Source organism: Narcine bancroftii, chromosome 9, assembly GCF_036971445.1.
Source record: "Narcine bancroftii isolate sNarBan1 chromosome 9, sNarBan1.hap1, whole genome shotgun sequence".
In the NCBI taxonomy this organism is placed as follows: Eukaryota; Metazoa; Chordata; class Chondrichthyes; order Torpediniformes; family Narcinidae; genus Narcine; species Narcine bancroftii.
The window spans coordinates 78,992,988-79,013,037 of NC_091477.1; the positions used below are offsets into that span (position 1 = coordinate 78,992,988).

At 39.3% G+C, this 20,050-nt stretch overlaps 1 protein-coding gene and 1 long non-coding RNA gene across 3 annotated transcripts in view; one reads left to right on the plus strand and one right to left on the minus strand.

The window, feature by feature from the left end:
• The window catches only part of uggt1 (UDP-glucose glycoprotein glucosyltransferase 1), a 149,312-nt gene extending 136,438 nt beyond the window's left edge, over window positions 1–12,874 (plus strand). For both annotated transcript variants that reach the window (XM_069896581.1, XM_069896582.1), the window contains 3 exons: window positions 7,317–7,433; window positions 8,379–8,526; window positions 9,465–12,874. In XM_069896581.1, coding sequence (XP_069752682.1) covers window positions 7,317–7,433; window positions 8,379–8,526; window positions 9,465–9,490 — 291 coding nt within the window. In that variant the 3' untranslated portion in view covers window positions 9,491–12,874. The remainder of the gene's footprint in view (window positions 1–7,316; window positions 7,434–8,378; window positions 8,527–9,464) is intronic.
• Window positions 1–19,276, minus strand: part of LOC138742319 (uncharacterized) — a 38,390-nt gene extending 19,114 nt beyond the window's left edge. Inside the window, exon 1 of the long non-coding RNA XR_011344053.1 lies at window positions 19,075–19,276. This is a non-coding gene — a long non-coding RNA (uncharacterized lncRNA). The remainder of the gene's footprint in view (window positions 1–19,074) is intronic.
• Between the last annotated feature and the right edge of the window lie 774 nt (window positions 19,277–20,050).

A 20,050-nucleotide genomic window follows, 5' to 3' on the forward strand; every position in this document is an offset into this window, starting at 1 on the left:
GAGCGGCCAGTTTGGGGTGTGACATTCCGCACCGCCCCCCCCCCCCCCCCCTCGACATCCTCTGCTGGCCGCCCCTGCCCCACCAGCCACCAATAGCCCCCGCTAGCATCCCTTCTCCAGTGGAGCAGGGGGAGTCTCTCAGAGAGTGGAGCAGGGGAGGGGCTGTCAGCCAGCAGGGAGTTGGGTGCGTGGGCACCTCAGAGGTGCTTCTGCTGCATCCAGGTATGTCTTTAGCTGCAAGGCGGGAGATTATGCAGCTTTACACTGGGATGTTCAGGCCACCTGAAAGGACCTATAATTAAATTATATATTTCTTTTTATGGACAGCGAGATAGAATTGGTACCAGGTTATGGTGCGACTGGACTGTATGCAAAACTTGTTAGACGCAGCTTGAATATTGTGTACACTTCCAGTTGCCACATTGTGTGCAAAAATGTGATTGGACTGAAGAATGTGATTTATGAGTATATCACCAAATGGACAAATTTAGCTGTGTGGAAAGTCTGCAAAACACTAGACATGCTATCTTTGGAGCAGGGGAAATTGAGTGAAAATTGAATTGAAATGTATAAAACTAAAAGGGTCCAAGATAAAGAAAATGGGCAGAACCTCATTTAGCAGTTTAGCAGATGAGTGAAAACCAGGAGGTATAGTTGTAACATAATTGTCAGGGAAATTTGAGAGGATGTAAGTAAAGATTTTTTTTAGTAGTGGAGAGGTAATAAACACAATGTGCAAATAAAGAGGTGTGATCTGCAGGTCTCACTCCGTATTCTGGAAGATGGAATGAGGCTGGGTAACATTTTTGTCAGGCATAGACTGAGCATATGGACTGTTACTATGTTCTAACTTTTAAATGATTCTATGAGCTGCCAAAAACTTGATTTGTACTCATTTGAGATCAGAAGATTAAAGAATAATATAATTTGAGGTATTTAAATTAATAAAAGAATTTAGAAGAGAAAATTCAGTGGGACTAGTCCATGAGTAGAGGCATTTCACATATTTTGCTGCCTGGTTTCCTGTCTCTTGAAATCTATTTGTATTTTAAAATAAAATACAACTGTTTCCCGCAAGTTTAAAGCTTACTGCATTTGAATTCTAATAAGCATGTTGGAGCATTAGAACATAGAACACTACAGCACCGTACAGGTCCTTTGGCCCTCGATGTTGTGCCAACCTCTAATATTCCTACCAAAAAAAACACTTCCTACCTCGTAACCCTCTATTTTTCTTTCTTCCTAGTGCCTGTCAAAGAGTCTTAAATACCCCTTATGTTTCAGCCTCCCTTGGCACGGCATTCCAGGCACCTATAACTGTGATTTTTTTTTAACCAAAAAATTAATCCTGATGTCTCCCATAAACTTTTCTTCCTTCACTTTGTACAGGTGTCCTCTGGTGTTTTATTCTCCTGCCCTGAGAAAAAAAGCCACTGGCTGTCTACCTCATCTATGCTTCCCAGAATCTTGTAAACCTCAATCAAGTCACATCTTATGCTTCTTCCCTCCCAAGTGAAAAGTCCCAGCTCTGCTAATCTTGCCTCATAAGACTTATTTTCCATTCCAGGCAATCTCTGCACCCTCTCTTTTTTTTTTAATATTTTTTTTTTAAATTTTTTATTTTTCACACCATAAATCACATTAGCCATGATATACACTTTTTCTTTTTCACACATATACAGTGACTTTTTCTCCCCCCCCCCCCCTTCCTCCTCCCAGGCCACCCCCCCACCCCCCCCCCTCATCCATTTTAGGTATACAATCTAGGTTGCATTAAACCAGTCAGACAATGTTGTCATTCAACAAAAATACACCAGAAATTCTACTGAGTCCATTCTTTTCTTTCCTTCTCCTTCCCTCAACTTAGGTAATGTTTGTCCCCGGTAGGTTTTCGCTATTGTATTTAATGTAAGGCTCCCATATTTGTTCGAATATTTCAATATTATTTCTTAAACTATATGTTATTTTTTCTAATGGAATACATTTATTCATTTCTATATACCATTGTTGTATTTTCAAATTATCTTCCAATTTCCAGGTTGACATAATACATTTTTTTGCTACAGCTAGGGCTATCTTAACAAATCTTTTTTAATCTCTGCACCCTCTCCATCATTTCCACATCCTTCCTTTAATGAGGTGACCAGAACTGAACACAATATTCTAAGTGTGGTCTCACCAGAGATTTGTAGAGTTGTAACATGACCTCTCGACTCTTGAACTTCAATAGTCCCTCGACTAATGAAGCCCAGGATCCCATAGGCCTTCTTAACTATCCTATCAACTTGCATAACAACTTTGAGAGATGTCTGGATTTGGACCTCAGGGTCCCTCTGTTCTTCTACACTGTTATGTATCTGTTCATTAACCCTGTACTCAGCCTTCAGGTTTGACCTTCCAGAATGTGTCACCTCATACTTATCTGGATTAAATTCTATCCGCCATTTTTCTGCCCAACTCTGCATCCTTCTGTATCTTTTTGACAACCTTCAACACTATTCATAACTCCTGCAACCTCCATACCATCTGCAAATTTACTGACCCATCCTTCCACTTCTTCATCTAGGTAGATTATAAAAATCACAAAGAGCAGGGGTCCAGGAACAGATTCCTGAGGAACTCCACTAGTCACAGACCTCCAGACAAAAAACTTTTAATAGAACACGAAAGCCATTCAGCCCTTCTAGTATGCTGAAACTCCCACCACTCTCTTGAGTGAAGAAGTAACCCCTAATGTTCCCCCTAAACTTTTCCCCTTTCACCCTAAAGGCATGTCCTCTTGTATTTCTCTCTCCTAATCTAAGTGTAAAGAGCCTACTCGCATTTATTCTGACCATACCACTCATAATTTTGTAAATCTCTGTGAAATCTCCCCTCATTCTTCTACACTCTAAGGAATTAAGGCCTAACCTGTTTAATCTTACCCTGTAACTCAACTCCTGAAGACCCAGCAACATCCTAGTAAATCTTCTGTGCACTCTTTCAATCTTACTAATATCCTGCCTGTAGTTTGGCAACCATAACTGCCCTCAATACTCCAAATTTGGACTCACCAATATCTTACATAACCTCACCATAATATCCCAACTTCTGTTCTCAATACTTTGATTTATGAAGGCCAAGCTGCCAAAAGTTTTCTTTACAACCCTGTCTACCTGTGATGTCACTTTCAGGGAATTAGGTATCTGTATTCCCAAATTCTTTTGTTCCTCTGCACTCCTCAGTGCCCTTCCATTTGCTGTGTATGTCCGACCTTGGTTTGTCCTTCCAAATGCAACACCTGTGAGGATTAAAACCATGTGTTTTTTTTAAACTCTTAGTTGATTTTGTGCAGGTCTCTTTAAGAGATGATCATTTGTAGTGTTACCATAGTGACTGATGTAATATGTCGTAATATCCATGCACACTAATGACTTGCTCATTACTCTTCATCATGTAGAGGAAGCGTGAGCACGAGAAATTTTTCTTTGAATTTTTTGTCTCTAAATATCATTATGTATCTCTTTAAAGTTTGAGCTTCTTTATATACATTTTATATCTCTGTCATACAGTAAATGCTTTATTATTCATCATTATGAAAGTCTTAATGTGGAGCTGTGCAAAATGTTCATCTGTTTTATCAACGAATTAAAGCTACATAAAACAGCAGTCACAGAGTTTGATATATTGGATTAAAGAGATAGAAATTTGGAATATCATAGCTCATGCTTTTGGAAGATTATACTTTGAAATTAGGATATATTAGAATAAGGAAAGTGTCATCTATGTGAGCTATGATATTCTGAATGGTCATAAGTCGCATAGGTCCTAAGTCGGGGACTACCTGTATTGACGTCAGGCTCACCAGCTTGAAATTTCCATCTGCTACTGGGCTCTGCTTCCTACAGGCAAGCAAATTCTGAATCTACACAGCTTGTGAGACACGACCTTCCCTTCACAGAGCCCTGTGGAGACTATCCCCGAGAAGAGTGTACTTTCTCTAAACGCCCATAAATCCTGTCCTTAAGAATCCTCTGCAATAGCTTGCCCACCACTGATGCAAGACTCATTGATCTCTAATTCCAAGGATTCTCCCTATTACCTTTTTTTAAATAAAGGGACCATATTTTCCATTCTCCAAACCTCTGGTCAAGGAGGATTCAAAGATCATTGCAATTGCCCCAGCTATCTCTTTCCTCACTTCGCACACCAACTTCGCCCAACCCCAGGAACATCAGTCTTAATATTTTTAGGAAGATCCATCACTCCCTCTTTCCTAATCTCAGCATGCTCCAGCACACAAGCTTGTTCTATTCTGACCTTGCCTTGACCAAGGTCCTTTTCTCTGGTGAATACTGAAGCAAGGTATTCATTTAAGATCTCTCCAACCTCCTTTGCCTCCAGGCACAAGTTGCCTCCTTTATCCTTAAACAGTCCTACCTCACTCTCATCATCCTTTTCTCACAATGCCTTGGCATTCTCCATCCTACTTGCCAAAGCTTTATCATGCCCCCTTCTATCTCTACTAAATCCTTTTTTGAGGTCATTCCTGGCGATGATATAATTCTTATTAAGGTCTTTCTGTTTTTTTGCTTCCTAAATCTAATCTATTCAACCTTCTTCCTTTTGACTAACTGCCTCACCTGTTTTGTCAACCTTGTTTCCCTTTTCCTACCCTCTTTTCCTGGTCTCAGTGGAACAAACCTATCCTGAACCCTGTGCAAGTTGTCCCAAAATATCCTCCACATTCATTCTGTGCTTTCCCCTTGAACACCTGTTGCTAATTTACACTCTCTAGTTCCTGCCTCATCCCATCATAATTAGTCCTTCCCAAATTAAACACTTTCCCATTCTGCCTGGTGTTATCTTTGTCTATAACTCTGCTAAAACTCTGAGAATTGTGGTCACTGTCACTGAAATGCACCCCCATCAAGAGTCCCATCACTTGACCAGATTCATTACTCAGTACTAGATCCAGAATGGCCTCTCCTCTAGTTGTCTGGTCCACATACTGTGTCAGGAATCCTTCTTGGACACACCTGCAAAAATCTGCCCCACCTATCTCTCTTGCAGTCTGGAGATGCCAGTCAATATCTGGGAAGTTGAAATCTCTCGTAATAACCACCCTGAAATTTCTGCACCATTCCAAAATCTTTCTACTTATCTGTTTCTCATTATCTTGAGGGCGATTTGGGGGCCTTTCAACTATGCCCAGTGCAGTGATTGCTCCCTTCCTATTTCTGACTTCCACCCACACTAACTCAGTAGACAACACCCTCTACAGCATTCTTCCTTTCTACAGCTGTGATACTATCCCTGACCAGTCATGGTACTCTCCTGGCTCCCAAATTTTTACCTTCCATCCTATCCCTTTTAAAAACCCTAAACCCAGGTACCTGCATCAACCAATCCTGTCCTTCCATCTGCCAAGTCTAAGTACAGCCATAACAACACAATTCTGCATCCTGATCAAAGTCCATCTGCTTTATTCCGAATACAACTTTCATTGAAATGGACACATTTCAAACCCTCCAACTGACTACATTTATGTTTCCTCCCCTTCCTGTCCTTCTCCACAAACCCACGACACATTGCATCATCCTTTCTGCCTCCTGCCCTATTCTCTGCGATCACACTTTGGTTCCCACACCCCTGCCAAACTAGTTTAAACTCTCCCCAACAGTTCTAGCAAATCTGACCACCAGGATATTGGTCCCTCTCCAGTTCAGATGTAGCTTGTCCTTTTTGTACAGGTCAGACTTTGCCCAGAAGAGATTCCACTGATCCATAAATCTGAACCCTTGCCTCTTGCACCAACTCTTCAGCCACAACCTATACCTACCCTCTCTGGCACGAGGCGCAGGCAGCAATCCCGAGATTACGACCCTTGAGGGTCCTTCTTCAGGACCTTATCCCTAGTCCTATCTATGTCATTGGTACCAACGTGGATCACGACATCTGGCTGTTCACCCTCCTGTTTGAGAATGCTGTGGACTCATTCAGAAACATCCCTGTCCCTGGCATCTGGGAGGCAGCAAATCATCAAGAAGTCTCGATCTTCTTCATAGAACCTATGTATTCCCCAAACTATCAAATTCCAAATTACTATAGCTCTCCACTTCTTCCCCTTCCATTTTGGAGGGCCAGACTCTGTGCCAGTGATCTGACCACTATGGCATCCCTGGCAGATCAATTCTTTCCCCCCCCCCAAAAAAAAAGTATACTTATTGTTGAGGGGATCAGCCACAGGGGTGCTCTGCACTAACTGCTTCTTCCCCCTTTCCTCTCCTGGCAGTCACCCAACTACCTACTCTTGTTAATAATGCAAAGATCTTACCTAATTAAAGAAAAACTGCAGAAATTGGAGAAACTTAGCTGCACAGGCAACATCTATAGAAAGAGAAACAGTTTAAGTAGCGTAGGCTACTAAAAAAAGGAAGAGAGATGTGGTCAAAATGGGCACCCCTGATACAAACAGATAAAGCATGCAATGCTGAAGTTGGAGACTTCACTGTTGAGTCCTGCAGGCTGAGGTATGCTCAGGTAAGGTGTTGCCCTTGTATTGGCATTAGAGCTCTTTGTAACAGTGCATGAAGCCAGAGAGATCAGAATGGGAGTGATTGCTTAATTAAGGAGGCAGTCACTCAGAAACTTAAAGTCAGCCCTGCAGACTACCTGCAAATACAGATAAAAGGGGACTAAACAGCTCCCTTATGGCCACATTAGAGAAATTCACATTGTTCCACCCATTGGCTTCCACCACCTTCTCTGTGACTCAGATTAACTTGTTTCTCTTTTTCTCAGTTCTGATGAAAGGTCTCAGATCTGAATTGTTAGCGGTTTCATTTTCTACAGTTGTGGCCAAACCTTGTGAGTTTTTGTTGCATTTTGTTTTGATTTTGAGTTTTCCCTTGTGTCATAAGGAAAATTCATCTTTGAGTCAATTTATCTGCTCGTGATCCTGCTGTGGGTTGTGGAACATGCTGTGTACAAGTTGCTGCTAATTTCCTGGAAATTTGAAAAAAAGTGACTGCATTTTAAAACTATTTTAAAGGGCTGGAAGCTATTATCAATTATGCTTTATAAATGTTATATTGCTCAACTGGAAATTGCAAAGGTTAATTGAAGACAGCATTGTTTGCTGAGATGACTAATGTGCTAACCGTCAAACTGTACAATATTTGTATGGACAATTGATTTTCTTCATAACGTAACTAAAGTTCATTCGAAGTAATAGTAATTAATGGGACTTGTTAATTTAAAAGGTGTAGAAATCCATAATAATTAAAAAAATTGCTTAGAATTACTTTAGTTTTTCTGTGAAATGTGTTTTACAGGATCTGCCTAACAACATGATCCATCAAGTGCCTATTAAATCCCTTCCTCAACACTGGCTGTGGTGTGAGACATGGTGTGATGAAGCATCGAAGAAGAAAGCTAAAACTATTGATTTGGTAAGTACGGAAGAGAATATCTGCTCTCGCGGAAGTGTTAGAATAATTATTTTTATAACAGATCCAAGAAAAACAATTGAAAGTTGATTTATTTTTGGCAAGTGTCTTTCAATTGAGACTAGTGCAACATGGATGAACATATGTGCTATCATCTTTTCAGTGGAAAAATTATAGAAAATAAATCCTTAAAGCTCACAGACAATTATAAAATTGAATAGAGTCTCGGGTATATTGTCTGAGTAACTAAATGCAAAGCAAAATGCTCTATTCTCTGTATGAGCCCTTGATTAAGTCACACATTGATGATTGAATGTTGTATTTTCTTGTAGTGTAATAAAGTATTAAGGCATTTGGACATTGAAGAGAAGGCTGATAGACCTTGAGAATTCCCAGTTACCAGAGAAAAAAAAAACAAGGATTATTTTAAAAGATTCAAAACATGAGGGAGATGTAACTGAAGTTTTCAAATAATGGAAGTATTTGATAGTTGTGTAATTAGACTCGACAAGCAATTTCAGACCATGCAATTAGAAGAGTGCTGCCCCAGCTCCAGTGGCCTGGGTTCAATCCTGACCTCTATTTCTATCCATTAGCGTTTGCATGTTCTCCCTGTCACTTCGGATTTCCTCAGGGTGCTCCAATTTTCCCACAGATTCGTAAAATGTAGTGATTAATTGACTGCTATAAATTGCTCCCAGTGTGCAGATGGAGTTGATGGGAGTATGGGCGAATAAAATAGTTAAGGGCCCCCACAGGGCAGGTAAGTTAAATAACTATGATGAGAAATGGGTCTTTGATGGTCTTTCTGGGCTGAAGGGCCTATCTTCTTGCTACTTCTCTAAATGTCTAAATGAGTCTCATTAACTAGATATTTGAAAAGAAACAGTGTTTGCCAGTCATCACAGACTAAAATTCTAATGTCCATCATTTATTTTGACTTTCTAGTGCAATAACCCAATGACTAAAGAGCCTAAACTGGAAGCAGCTATGCGAATTGTTCCTGAATGGCAGGACTATGATCAAGAGCTTAAACAGTTCCAAAAGTTGTTGCAAGAGGAGAAATTGAATGGAGTGACTCACAGCAGTACAGATGGTGAGGCTCATAACATTGTTGATTGAAAAAAGATTTGAAATTCATGAATCGCAATTCAGACCAATTATATGTATTCTAGAAAGAAGATTAAAGTAACTGCATGAATAGTTTGTGACTTTGATGCTCAAGTGTTCTTGACTAAGTGGGTTTCAAATCATGTTTTAGATGGTTGTTCCTGAAATGAGCATTAAACAATTCGATGGCATATCAATGAATCATATTGGTTTGTAGTCAAATTACATGGTTAAGATACCAATACATCAAATTATGTTCCAGACTTGACATGGAGTAATAGCCCTTGGCTAGATTCTCTGACATTTGGTTACACTTTTGTCTTTTGCAAATCTCATCTTGTTTGATTCAGAAAGAAGACAGTTGCAGTCTAAATGTTTAAAGCAGGAGAATGCAAATGGACTGATGAAAATTGTACTCTGTGCAACCTGTAAAGTGATCGAAAAGAATGTGACAATGTTGTGGGTTATCAGGATTGTGGGTTATTTTTTAATCAGGAATTCAAATCAAAGCATGTGTGTTATTTACTGAAGTTTTGATATTGCAATGTTTTAAAATGTGAAAAATGACCTTTGAATATAATGGTTCAATTTCTTGTTTGATCATTTGTAACATGTATAGAAATATAATGCATTTACTTAAGATTGCTTGCAGCAAAATAATGCAAGTTAGCTGCCCTGTTAGAGCTATATGGATGTGTTTGTACATGTTTATCTTTGTAAATGTATAAAAATGAAGGAAATACAGTGTTGAGAGGAGAGTTCCCAGGAAGTCAGTCATGAGGAGAGGCTGGATTGGGATTTCAGCATTGATGGTCATGGTGGAAATGGACCATATGATGACATACGATTCATTTAGTCACAGATGTAGGTATTTTTGTCTCGTGTTGGTGATCTCTAATTTATGTCATCTCTTTCATTTTACAGGTCATGTCCCACACACTGAGCTTTAAGCTGTGAACCTGAGACCAGTTTAACTCTGTTCAAGGAGTTGTTCTCTTTTTTTCCTTCATGAAATCTTCTCAAATGCAGCGATGATCCAAGACTGGAATGAGACTGTACTGTTAGCTTTGTTTGTTTGAAGTATAAGGTGTATTTATAATTGGGGGTTCAGTTCTGTGGATGGGAAAAGCAATGGGTACAGAAGTATCATTGTAAAATGTATAGGAGTTCACCTCAGGACAAAGAAAATCATGCAAAATGTGACTGTTTCTATAAGTTTGTCAATAGGGTACAGGAAAGCTACCAATCATAGGGAGATTCAAAATTTCTAATAAAAATATATATTGATTTTCATATTCTTTAATATGGCCTATAACTCACGCTCTCTCTCACACATTCACTTGCTCTTTCTCACATTTGCTCTCTTACTCCCATGTTCTTACACTCACTCTCTCTGACACACACACCTTACATTTTGTTTCACTTACCTGTCCTGTGTGGCAGTCTGCCACTCTCTATTTAAGGTCAATATTTGTTTGCCAGCTTATGTTTTCAGCATGGTATTCAGATACCCCAGATGGAGTTTTGTTTACTTCAGTCTATTCGTATTCCTGACAGTGTAAAGCAAAATTGCAAATGGATGTTTGGCTGAGGAATCATTCTTTTATACTTCTTAGCCTTTTTTTTAATTTTAAAAACAGTTCTGCTTTGGAAGGTGTGAAATGCAGCTGATATGGTGTATAAATTTTAATTATCTGCATAACAGAGCTTGTTAGTAATGAAGTGTTTGTTGATCATCTCCTTACAGATGCAAAGCTCTCTTCTGTTGCCCAGCTCATATTGGAAGCCTTCAACCTGTGAAATTCCAACCTAACTTTCACAGTGTCAGCTCTCAATATGTACACGTTTACTTTTTTCCCCAGTATAATCATGTGAAATTCCAACCTAACTTTCACAGTGCCAGCTCTCAATATGTACTCGTTAACTTTTTTCCCCAGTATAATCAGCTAGTATAAATGGTCAGATTATAGTCTCCATCAATGGCTCAAAGTACATTTCATTGCATCCTTGTTGCATTCAATGCTTCCTGGAATTTCATCTGTTAACCCCTCTTAATTGCAATATTACTGGGAGAGAGAATTTTTTGTTTATGCTTCAAGAGAATTACAAAGAAAAAGCCATTAATTGATATGTCTAAGGATATCAATAGCGTTGGCAGCACAATTAATGGAAGGCAATTCTTGTACCTCTGTAGAGAAAATCACCTGAAGCAAGAGAACAAATGTGAACGAGCTTACACGTTTTCCATTGCTTTGGCTAAAGCCTGAAATTTGTTTTTATTGAATACTGTTTCATTAATAGAATATGAACTATTCACCATAGCCTCCAGGTTTGACATTGTTTCAGATGCATTTTCATAATAGTGTGCTTCATAAAGCATAGATATTTTTAATGCAAAGGCATACAGAAGTTGAACTGTAAAAATTTCAGTACCTGCCCTGATGGAAATCATTAACTGAAGCATTCCTTGATTAGATAATGTGGTGTTGATTGTGACATATGAATCATTCTTTTAGTCTGATATAGTTTGTTTTCTACTTTGCCTGTTGGGATCGTTTTCCTACACTCAACAGGATTGAGGATAAGGATCTAGGAGGTTGAATACAAAAGCCTAAAACTTTAAGAACTTAGCACATTAATAGACAACTATGTTTTTTTTTTAGTTTCTGGATGATGTGCTGACCTGCTTTAAACTATAGACAAAACCAAAACCTGGGGTCGACTGACATGACCATTGGGATGATATATTCTTTCACTGCTGGGAGAAAATTGTGGTTCTTGTTCAAAGCTGAAGTTCGGTGTTGCTCGAAGGAAATATCTGAGAAATCTGTACAGCTGTGAGGCAGAATATAGCACAAGCCTTTGTTGTAATGGAAGGATCTGTCTGGTGGCAGTCGGTGCTATCACATACTATTTTCTACGGTTAAGATGCTCCATTAATAAACAACAATGTTTCAATTGCTGCAAGTTTTTTTTTGCTGTTGCCCTTTCAGGATTCTGCAGCTGAAATGTGAACTTTTGGCATATTTATGAATCTGAATTTTTATTTTGGAAAAGCCTTTTCAATATTGTATATGATTCTTCTTCTTCTTTGGCTTGGCTTCGCGGACGAAGATTTATGGAGGGGTATGTCCACGTTTGCTGCAGGCTCGTTGGTGACTGACAAGTCCGATACGGGACAGGCAGGCACGGTTGCAGCGGTTGCAAGGGAAAATTGGTTGGTTGGGGAATATGATTACAGGAGCGTTATCTGATGTGTGTAAAATACAAATCAAACCCTCTCTTGTACAACATCATCATATTGGCTTTGTTCCTTAATTTGAGCAGTGGGATGTGGAGGCACATCTCAGTTGAGTGCAAACTTCCACTCTTATTTTGAAACAGCCAAAATACTTCCTTTCCAAATATATATGGCAGACGGTAACCATACCTTTCCAACAGGCCAAAAGTGCTGACCTATAAATATATTTTCTTAACTTTTCCATCGTCCAAAATAGTTCAACTATCGTCTGAAGATGACTTATGGTGATCCACATTGATTATCCGATGCCTCAACAGAGTGACATTTTTCTGATGTTTCACTTATATTACACCATATCTTACTAAAAAAAACATAGAATCTCCAGACACATAGGGTATGAAAGGTCAGCGTGCATTTTTATTTACTTTTAATTATTGGCTGAGAGTCCTTTGAGCTTGCCTCTTGAATTGCACAAAACTCTGAGGACTTGAAACAAAAAAAAAGAAATAAAATATTATTCTTCATTCATCACTACACCCTTTTTAGTAATGTGTATCAGAAAAGATTCAAAGAGCATCCTAAACTAAGGAGGATGAAAGAAGATAAACTCCACAATCCAGGAACAACATGGGCAAGAAAATTAGGTAATATGTAATGCAGCATATTTTATTTGAGATGCACCCAAATTATAACTCTGGTATCTTCGACAAAATAACAGAAATTTAAGTGACATTAGTTTTAAATAATTTGCTTGGTGTGTCTGGGGATAAGTGCTTGAAATCAAATGTTTGGGAGAGATCTAAAGGTGGCTGAATCTGAGGCTTGGTGTGTGTAACATACAAGGTGTAAATTGTCTTGTACTTGACATATTACTAGTCAAGATTTCAATAAGAACTTGAAGTTGGAATAAGTTCCACACTTTCAATAAATTTTTGAGGAACTTTAAAAATAACAAAATCAGTGTCAGATGCGAAAGCTTATCAAGTGTTATAGTGTCCTTCTGGGCAGTCCTAGCATTTATTGATTCATGTGGATCTATTGTAACTGTAATGTTTTTCTTTTGTGTTTGCTATAAAGGGATTTTCTTACCTTCCATTTGTTTTTTTCCTTGTGCTTCCTTATTTCTATTTCCCACTCCCTAACTTGCTCTTCTCACAAAATGTATAACAAAAAAATAGAACGACTCCTGTGTATCACATTGTGTATGTGCACATTCTGCTCAGATTCCAGCTGATCCCCGGGACCAACGGCCTGGATTTCAAATTCAGTCCTGTAGTTTGAAGAATTTCTTACTGTCCTATGGAGCAGCCATCACAGTTGCATAAAGGAAAACTACTAATTATAATGTTTCTCAAATCTGCAGAAGATCATGCTTCCTATACTATATTGTTCAATTTTGATTTCAATGTCTTCTGTCTGGAAAGGGGAGGTAAAAACTACATTTGTATAACCAAAGCAGGATGTCCAATTGGCTTCATTGGCATTTTAAAATATTTTATTTAAAACTTTTTTCTATACATGTGATTAATAAACAATTACTGTAACAATAGAAATTTAAATTTATATTGGAATCGTACATGATGGTTATATCCCTCTGCATCCTTCCCCCTAAACCTCCATCCCAAAAGAAGTTCATATACAAAGAAAAATATAATGTATAGTAATTTTTTTTTAAAAAAGTACAAGCTTCATAGATTACTTGGAGGATTGCTATCCAACACAAGATTCCACCAAAGTTTCTATATAAGTCAGAGAAGATTAACACAGGGTTTCAAGAAGCACACCACTACATATTTATACCTAAAATATGCAAAAATAGATGCCAGATTTGTAAAAATATACCAAATTTATTTCTTAAATTATGTAATTTTCCCCAAGGGAATACAATTTTGAATCTCCGCATTCCATCATCACACACCCAAGTGTGAATCTGATCTCCAAGTAACTGCAATACACTTCCTTTCCACCACTAGTGCTATTTTAACAAATTCCAATTGGAATACTGATAGGTTTTGTTCCTTCTATATTCCCCAATAAAAATAAATGTGGATTTTGTGGACATACAATGCCTGGAACCGGGTCTAAAAAAAATTCCCTAAGTCCATCCAGAAAGGTCTTACCTTGGGACATGATCAAGTTGAATGCAAGAAAGTTCCCATCTCCACACCACACCTAAAACGTTGATCTGATAAATCTGATTTTGTTCTGTTCAATTTTAATGGTGCAAGGTATAACCGATGTAAAAAAATTATATTGAATTAATCTATATCTTACATTAATAGTATTTGTAATACAGTCATGACAGAGATTTGAACATTGGGGTGGGGGGGGGGGAGTGCGTGGTGTGATGGCATAGGGAGAAGATGTGGGAAGGTACCTCTCCCGGTAGAACTATTCAAAACCCTCTTTAAAGTTTTAAAATTATTTTTACAAAGTCTTAGATATACTGTTGGAGTATTTTAGAAGCAGCTATGAAGAAAACAAAAGCTCAGTTAACAAGTGCTGAAGAATTTGGGCCTACCTTACAAGTGGAGCCTCTGGACTATTCCTCTTCACGCAGTGCTGTGGAAGATAGCACCAGTATCCAATGTCATCCCCCTCCAGACTGAGAGGAACAATCACACATGCGTGTTGTGGCCCAGGCTGCCGGGGGACCCAACCTCTCTCATCCAGAGATCCTGGACTGACAGGAGAGTGTGTCCGTACTGTAGTCGAGAGGAAGTGGTTTCAATATCAACGGAGGAGGAGGAAGCAGACACAGGTGGACTGGAAGAAGAGGAAGACCAAGGTATGGAGATGGAGGAGGAAACTATCATATACAAGGGTAGGCCCAGGGTTCAGCAGGCTTTAAAGTTGAAGTCTGACAGATCCAACTTTACATCTTAACCAAGCAGATGGAGAATTTGGCAATTCAGACGAGTCAAGGGTTTTCATCTGAAGGAACAAATGAAGGAGGTAATATCTTCTATTAAATTGGATATGGCAAAATGTTTGAAAGTGGTAAATAAGGTCCAGGATAAATTTAAGAAGATTGAAGAAGAATTTATTGACTGTAAAGATGATGTGGAACAATGTAAAGAAAAGATGGGGGGATTCATTTACTGGCTGGGAAATTCAGAAAAGTGATCTGTTGAAGAAGATTGATGCTTTGGAGAATCAAAGTCGGAGAAATAATGTTAAAATTGTTGGTCTTCAGGAAGATTTTGAAGGTTTGGACCTGGTTTAGTTTATTCAGAAGTGGATTCCTGAGGTTTTGGAAACAGAATATTTTCCGAATGGTCTGGAACTGGACAGAGCTCATCGAGCAATAAGAAGGAAGCCTCTTCCTGGTCAAGCTCCACATTCTATTTTCACGAGATGTCTGCGTTATCAAGATAGAGAGTTTATTTTAAGGCTCGCTGTTCAAAATGCGAGAAGTTATCAGGGCCCTTTAGTAGTTAAAAATAATAAGAGTATTTTTTAATGCTGATTTGAGTCAAGCTGTAATAAACGTCATAAAGAATTTAATTCGGCTAAGGCTGTCTTGTGGAAGAAAGGATACAAATTTGCTCTTTGGTATCCTGCTAAAGTCTTTTTATGGAGATTATCAATCTCAGTTTTTTACTGATGATGCTGAAGCTCTTACATTTGCTAATTCTTTACCCGATAATAAGCAGGTGCAAAGTCAAGAAAGGTTTCCTCAACCACCTGTTTTGGTTTCGAAGAGGAAGAATGGAAAGTGAGAGATGGAATCTCAACAGGTGATTAATATTGGTATTGATGATGATCAGGTTAATAGAGATTTGGAGAAAGCATTTCATACTTGAAATTTTTTTTTATATAATACTTTTTGTTCTGTTCAGGGGAGGTGGTTCGGCTACTGATCCTTTTGAAGTCATCGGCCACTTTGTGGCATTTGTCACTCGTGTATAATTGAGGGGGGTAATACTGCTTGCAGTATTAATTTCTTTTGTTTTTTAATGTATGTATTCTGTTTTTTCTTAAGCTATATTTTTTACTGTATGGTTTATCATGATTAATAAATAAAATTAAAAAAATCTGGCCATCTTTTCTCATCAATTATAATATTCATATCCAACTCCCACCTCAGTCTGGACTTGAACTCCATGTTTAGGAGTTCCTGTTTGTAATAAAAGATACTTTGCAGAAGTAAAGGCTTCATTGACGTCGTAATTGATGGTATAATTTGCTCATTAATAAGGTTCTACAAACAAAATCGGAAATGATGTAATAAAGTGTTTTATTCTGATTGATTTGAGGGGCAAGTATTGGTCAAGATGTTGAAGCAAATTTGAAGTGCCAGGGATAGAATAGTACAGGCCTTTTGGCTGACCGATATAAGCCAAGTCCAGCATCAATCTAACCCTTCTCAACTTTACAACCCACTAATTTTCATATATTCATATGGCTATCAATGTTTTAAATATCTATGTTGAACCAACCTCCACCCCTTGCTAAGTATTCCAGGCACCCACTACTCAGTATAAATAAACCTTGTCTCTGAACTTTCTTTGATGGGTTCAAGCCCAAAATGTTGGTTATGTATCTTTATGATACAAACTGCACTTTTTGACTGAGATTCCCCAGCTTTGTTTTTTTTCCCCCTCCAGCCACAAGGAAAGTGTTACAGGGAAAGATTAAACAGATTAGGAATTTATTCCTTGGAATGAAGAAGAATAAGGGAAGATTTGATAGGTTTACAAAATTATGAGGGGTATAGACAGTAAGTATGCTCTTTGCACAGATTAGGAGAGACAAAATGTGAGAGGACGTGACTGGAGGGTGGAACGAGATGCCATCTGATGTGGTGGCTGCGGACTCGATCTTGAGTTTTAAGAATAAATTGGAGAGATACGTGGATGGGAGAGGTCTGGAGGATTATGGAATGGGAGCAGGTTATTGGGACTAGCTGAACAATGGTCAGCACAGACTAATGAGGCCGAATGGCCTGTTTTCTGTGCTGTAGAATTCTATAGTTCTAAGACCCTGCACAATTTTCACCAGCACGTAACCTGCTGTACCAGAGGTCCCAGAATACAATCACTGCTGCACTAAGATAAATAAAGACTGATATTCTTTCCTGAAACTGCATTTTGGCAAGTCGAATCACCTGGAGGTGCTCCTTCTGCCTGCATACAGACAAAGCCTAATAAGAGAGGCTCTAGAGAAAATGGTCACAGGAAGCTGAAGAATAGTTGCAGGATTGCCTTGAGTAAGTGAATTGGGCTGTATTCAAGAACTCAACTGAGAACCTGTGCAACGCCTTTACAGTGCCAGAGATTGGGACTGGGATTTGTATCTCATGCTGTCTGTAAGGAGTTTGTATGCTCTCCCTGTGTGTTTTTCCTGGGGGCTCCAGTTTCCTCCCACCATACAATACATACTAGGAGTGTAGGTTAATTGGGTGTAAATTGGGAAGCATGAACTTGTGGGCCAAAATGGCCTGTTACCGCGCTGTACGTATAAAAATAAAATGATTGCACCAGGGCTGTTACAAACTTTATTAAAACATCTGTGGACAAGTTTTCTCCAACAGAAGCCCTAGATGAAGCATTAAATCCAGAACCTTCTGAGAGCCAGATCAAGGGCATTCAAGTCTGGAGATCAAGAACACTAAAGAAGGTGCAGGTACAATCTATGTAAAGCCATCTCCCAAAAGAAGTTGGGATTCTGGACCAGAATGGGAACAACAAGGATACCTGACAGCTATGGTAGGGCCTAAACGACAATACCTGTTATGAAACAGTGGACAGCAAAGGTTCACTCCCAGATGAGCTCAATACCTTCTATGCCTGATTTGATTACCAGAACAAAGAAGAACCACTGTGTACTCCTATGTCCCTTGATGATCCTCATCTGTCGGTATCTGATGGTGGTGTGTCGGCTACCTTTAGGAGAGTAAATCCAAGGAAAGCATCTGGACCAACGGAGTACCAGCTGAGTACTGAAAGCCTGTGCTTACCAACTTGTGAATCAGGGACATCTTCAAAATCTCATTCTGACAGGGCATAGTACTCATCTGTTTTGAACAGGCCTCAATTGTACTGATTCCTGAAGAAGAGGGTGGTAAATGACTACCAACCAGTGGCACTCACATCCACAGTGATGAAGTGTTTTGAGAGGCTGGTGTTGAAGCACATCAGCTCCTGCCTGAGCAGTGACATGGATTCATTCCAGTTTGCTTACTGCAGCAACAGGTCTATGACACCATCTCATTGACTCCATACAAAACCCTGATAGAAAAGATCCATACATCAGGATGCTCTTTATTCAACACCTCAACACTAATCTGCATACTCCAAGACCTGGGTCTGAATACTCCACTGTGTAATTGGATCATGGAGTTCCTCATCTCCAGGCTCCAATCTGGAGCACCACAGGGCTATATACTTAGCCCCTACTCACTTTACACCCATGTCTGTGTGGCTCAATACAACAACATGACTTATTTACAAATTCACTGACAATACAACAGTAGTGAGTTGTACAAAAGGGGCCAATGACTCAGCATACAGGAGTGAGATGGAAAATTTGGCTGAATGGTACACTGACATCAACCTCTCATTCAATGTTACCAGAACCAATAGGCTGATCGTTAGGAGGAGAAAACCAGAGGTGGACTATCCAAAGGTCATTGGAGGACCAGAGCTGGAGAAACAAATTTAAATTCCTGGGAGTCACCATCTCAGGAAACCTTGGCAAACTTCTACAGACGTGTTGGGGAAAGGATGCCGGCGGGCTGCAGCACAGCCTGGTATGGGGGGTGGCACCAATATCTCTGAGCAGAACGCCCTGCAAATGGTAGTGGACACAGCCTAGTGCCTCACAGGCAAAACATCCCAGCATCAAGAAAAAACAACATGGGCCACTGCTGATGGAAAGGATCCACACCACCTCCTCACTCTCTCTGTTCACTCTGCTGTTATCAGGAAAGATTCCACAAGACTCAAACCACCATGTTTTGGGACAGTTGCCACCCGTTCACTATCAGACTCCTGAACAACAGACTCCATCAGTATACAAAAAAAAACCCACAGAAATGCTGGAAGAACTCAGCCTGTCTCGCAACATTCATTGAATAAGAGGTAAAGATATCATTGCTGTTTCATGCCTGGTCCTTTCTCAAGGCAGGAATCTCCTGTCTTTCTATCATATCCAATTAATACCTTTATCTGTTTGTCTTGACCCTCCCATTTTTCCTCTATTCCTGAGCCTTTTAATACAGCTACCTTTTAAAAAAAAACATATCATGAGGAAGGGCTAAGGCCCAAAACTTAGGTAATATATCCTTACCTCATATAGATGTGCAAGATCGGCTGAGTTCCACCTTCATTTCTGTGTCTTTACTCCAATCTCAATGTCTGCTGAGATTTGTATTTCTTTCCATTCAGTTGCTTCACTGAAAAATCTCTTTGAGGGACACCTACTCTGAAGAAGTTCTCTTCCTCTCTTCAAAGGATTGAACCTATAGCTGACACTGAGGCAGTGGCCCTATTGTCTGCACCACTGTGACTGGTACAAATTGAAGGAAAAAGTATGTCATCATTCAAGGCAATTCTTTTGCCTATTTTAGTACACAAAAACAATGACTGTTTCAAATTTCAGCCTCTACTTTCTCAACCTCACCATGTAAATATGCCCCTTTGATTTTATGATCTTGGATGACCTTGTTACTTCCATCATCTGTGCCACCAATTTGGCCATCTGTAATTTTCTTGTATTGCTCACCACATGCCTTCCCCCACCAACTATTTTTCTATGTCTGCACACCAAAAAAAGCAGTCCCAATTCACACAGTTAATTTTAAACTTGTAGCACATTCTGTCCACGTCAACATTGTTCTGTTATTAAAAATCCTCCTCCTTCTTGCACTGTTTTTCAGGGTCAAGGATAACAAGATTCTAATCTTGCATTTTGAGAAGAGGATTTGTTCTAATGAGGGCTTAATGTTGCACGCCACCAACCACATGCACTTGCAATGGTCTTGGTCCAATGACAACTTAGACCAAGGTCATTGGAAACCTGCGGCACACATGTAAGGAGTTTGTACGTTCTCTTCATGTCTGCGTGGGTTTTTCCTGAGTGCTCAGATTTTCTTCCACCATTTAAAAACATACTGGTGATGTAGGTTAATTTGTGTATTTGGGCAGAATGGAAGGGCCTGTTATTGTGCTGTATGCCTAAATTAAACTCATTCTGAATGATGATGATGGGAGAGATTATGCTAGGGAGTGTGTTATGGACCATGGACTGACTTTTTGGACTGTGG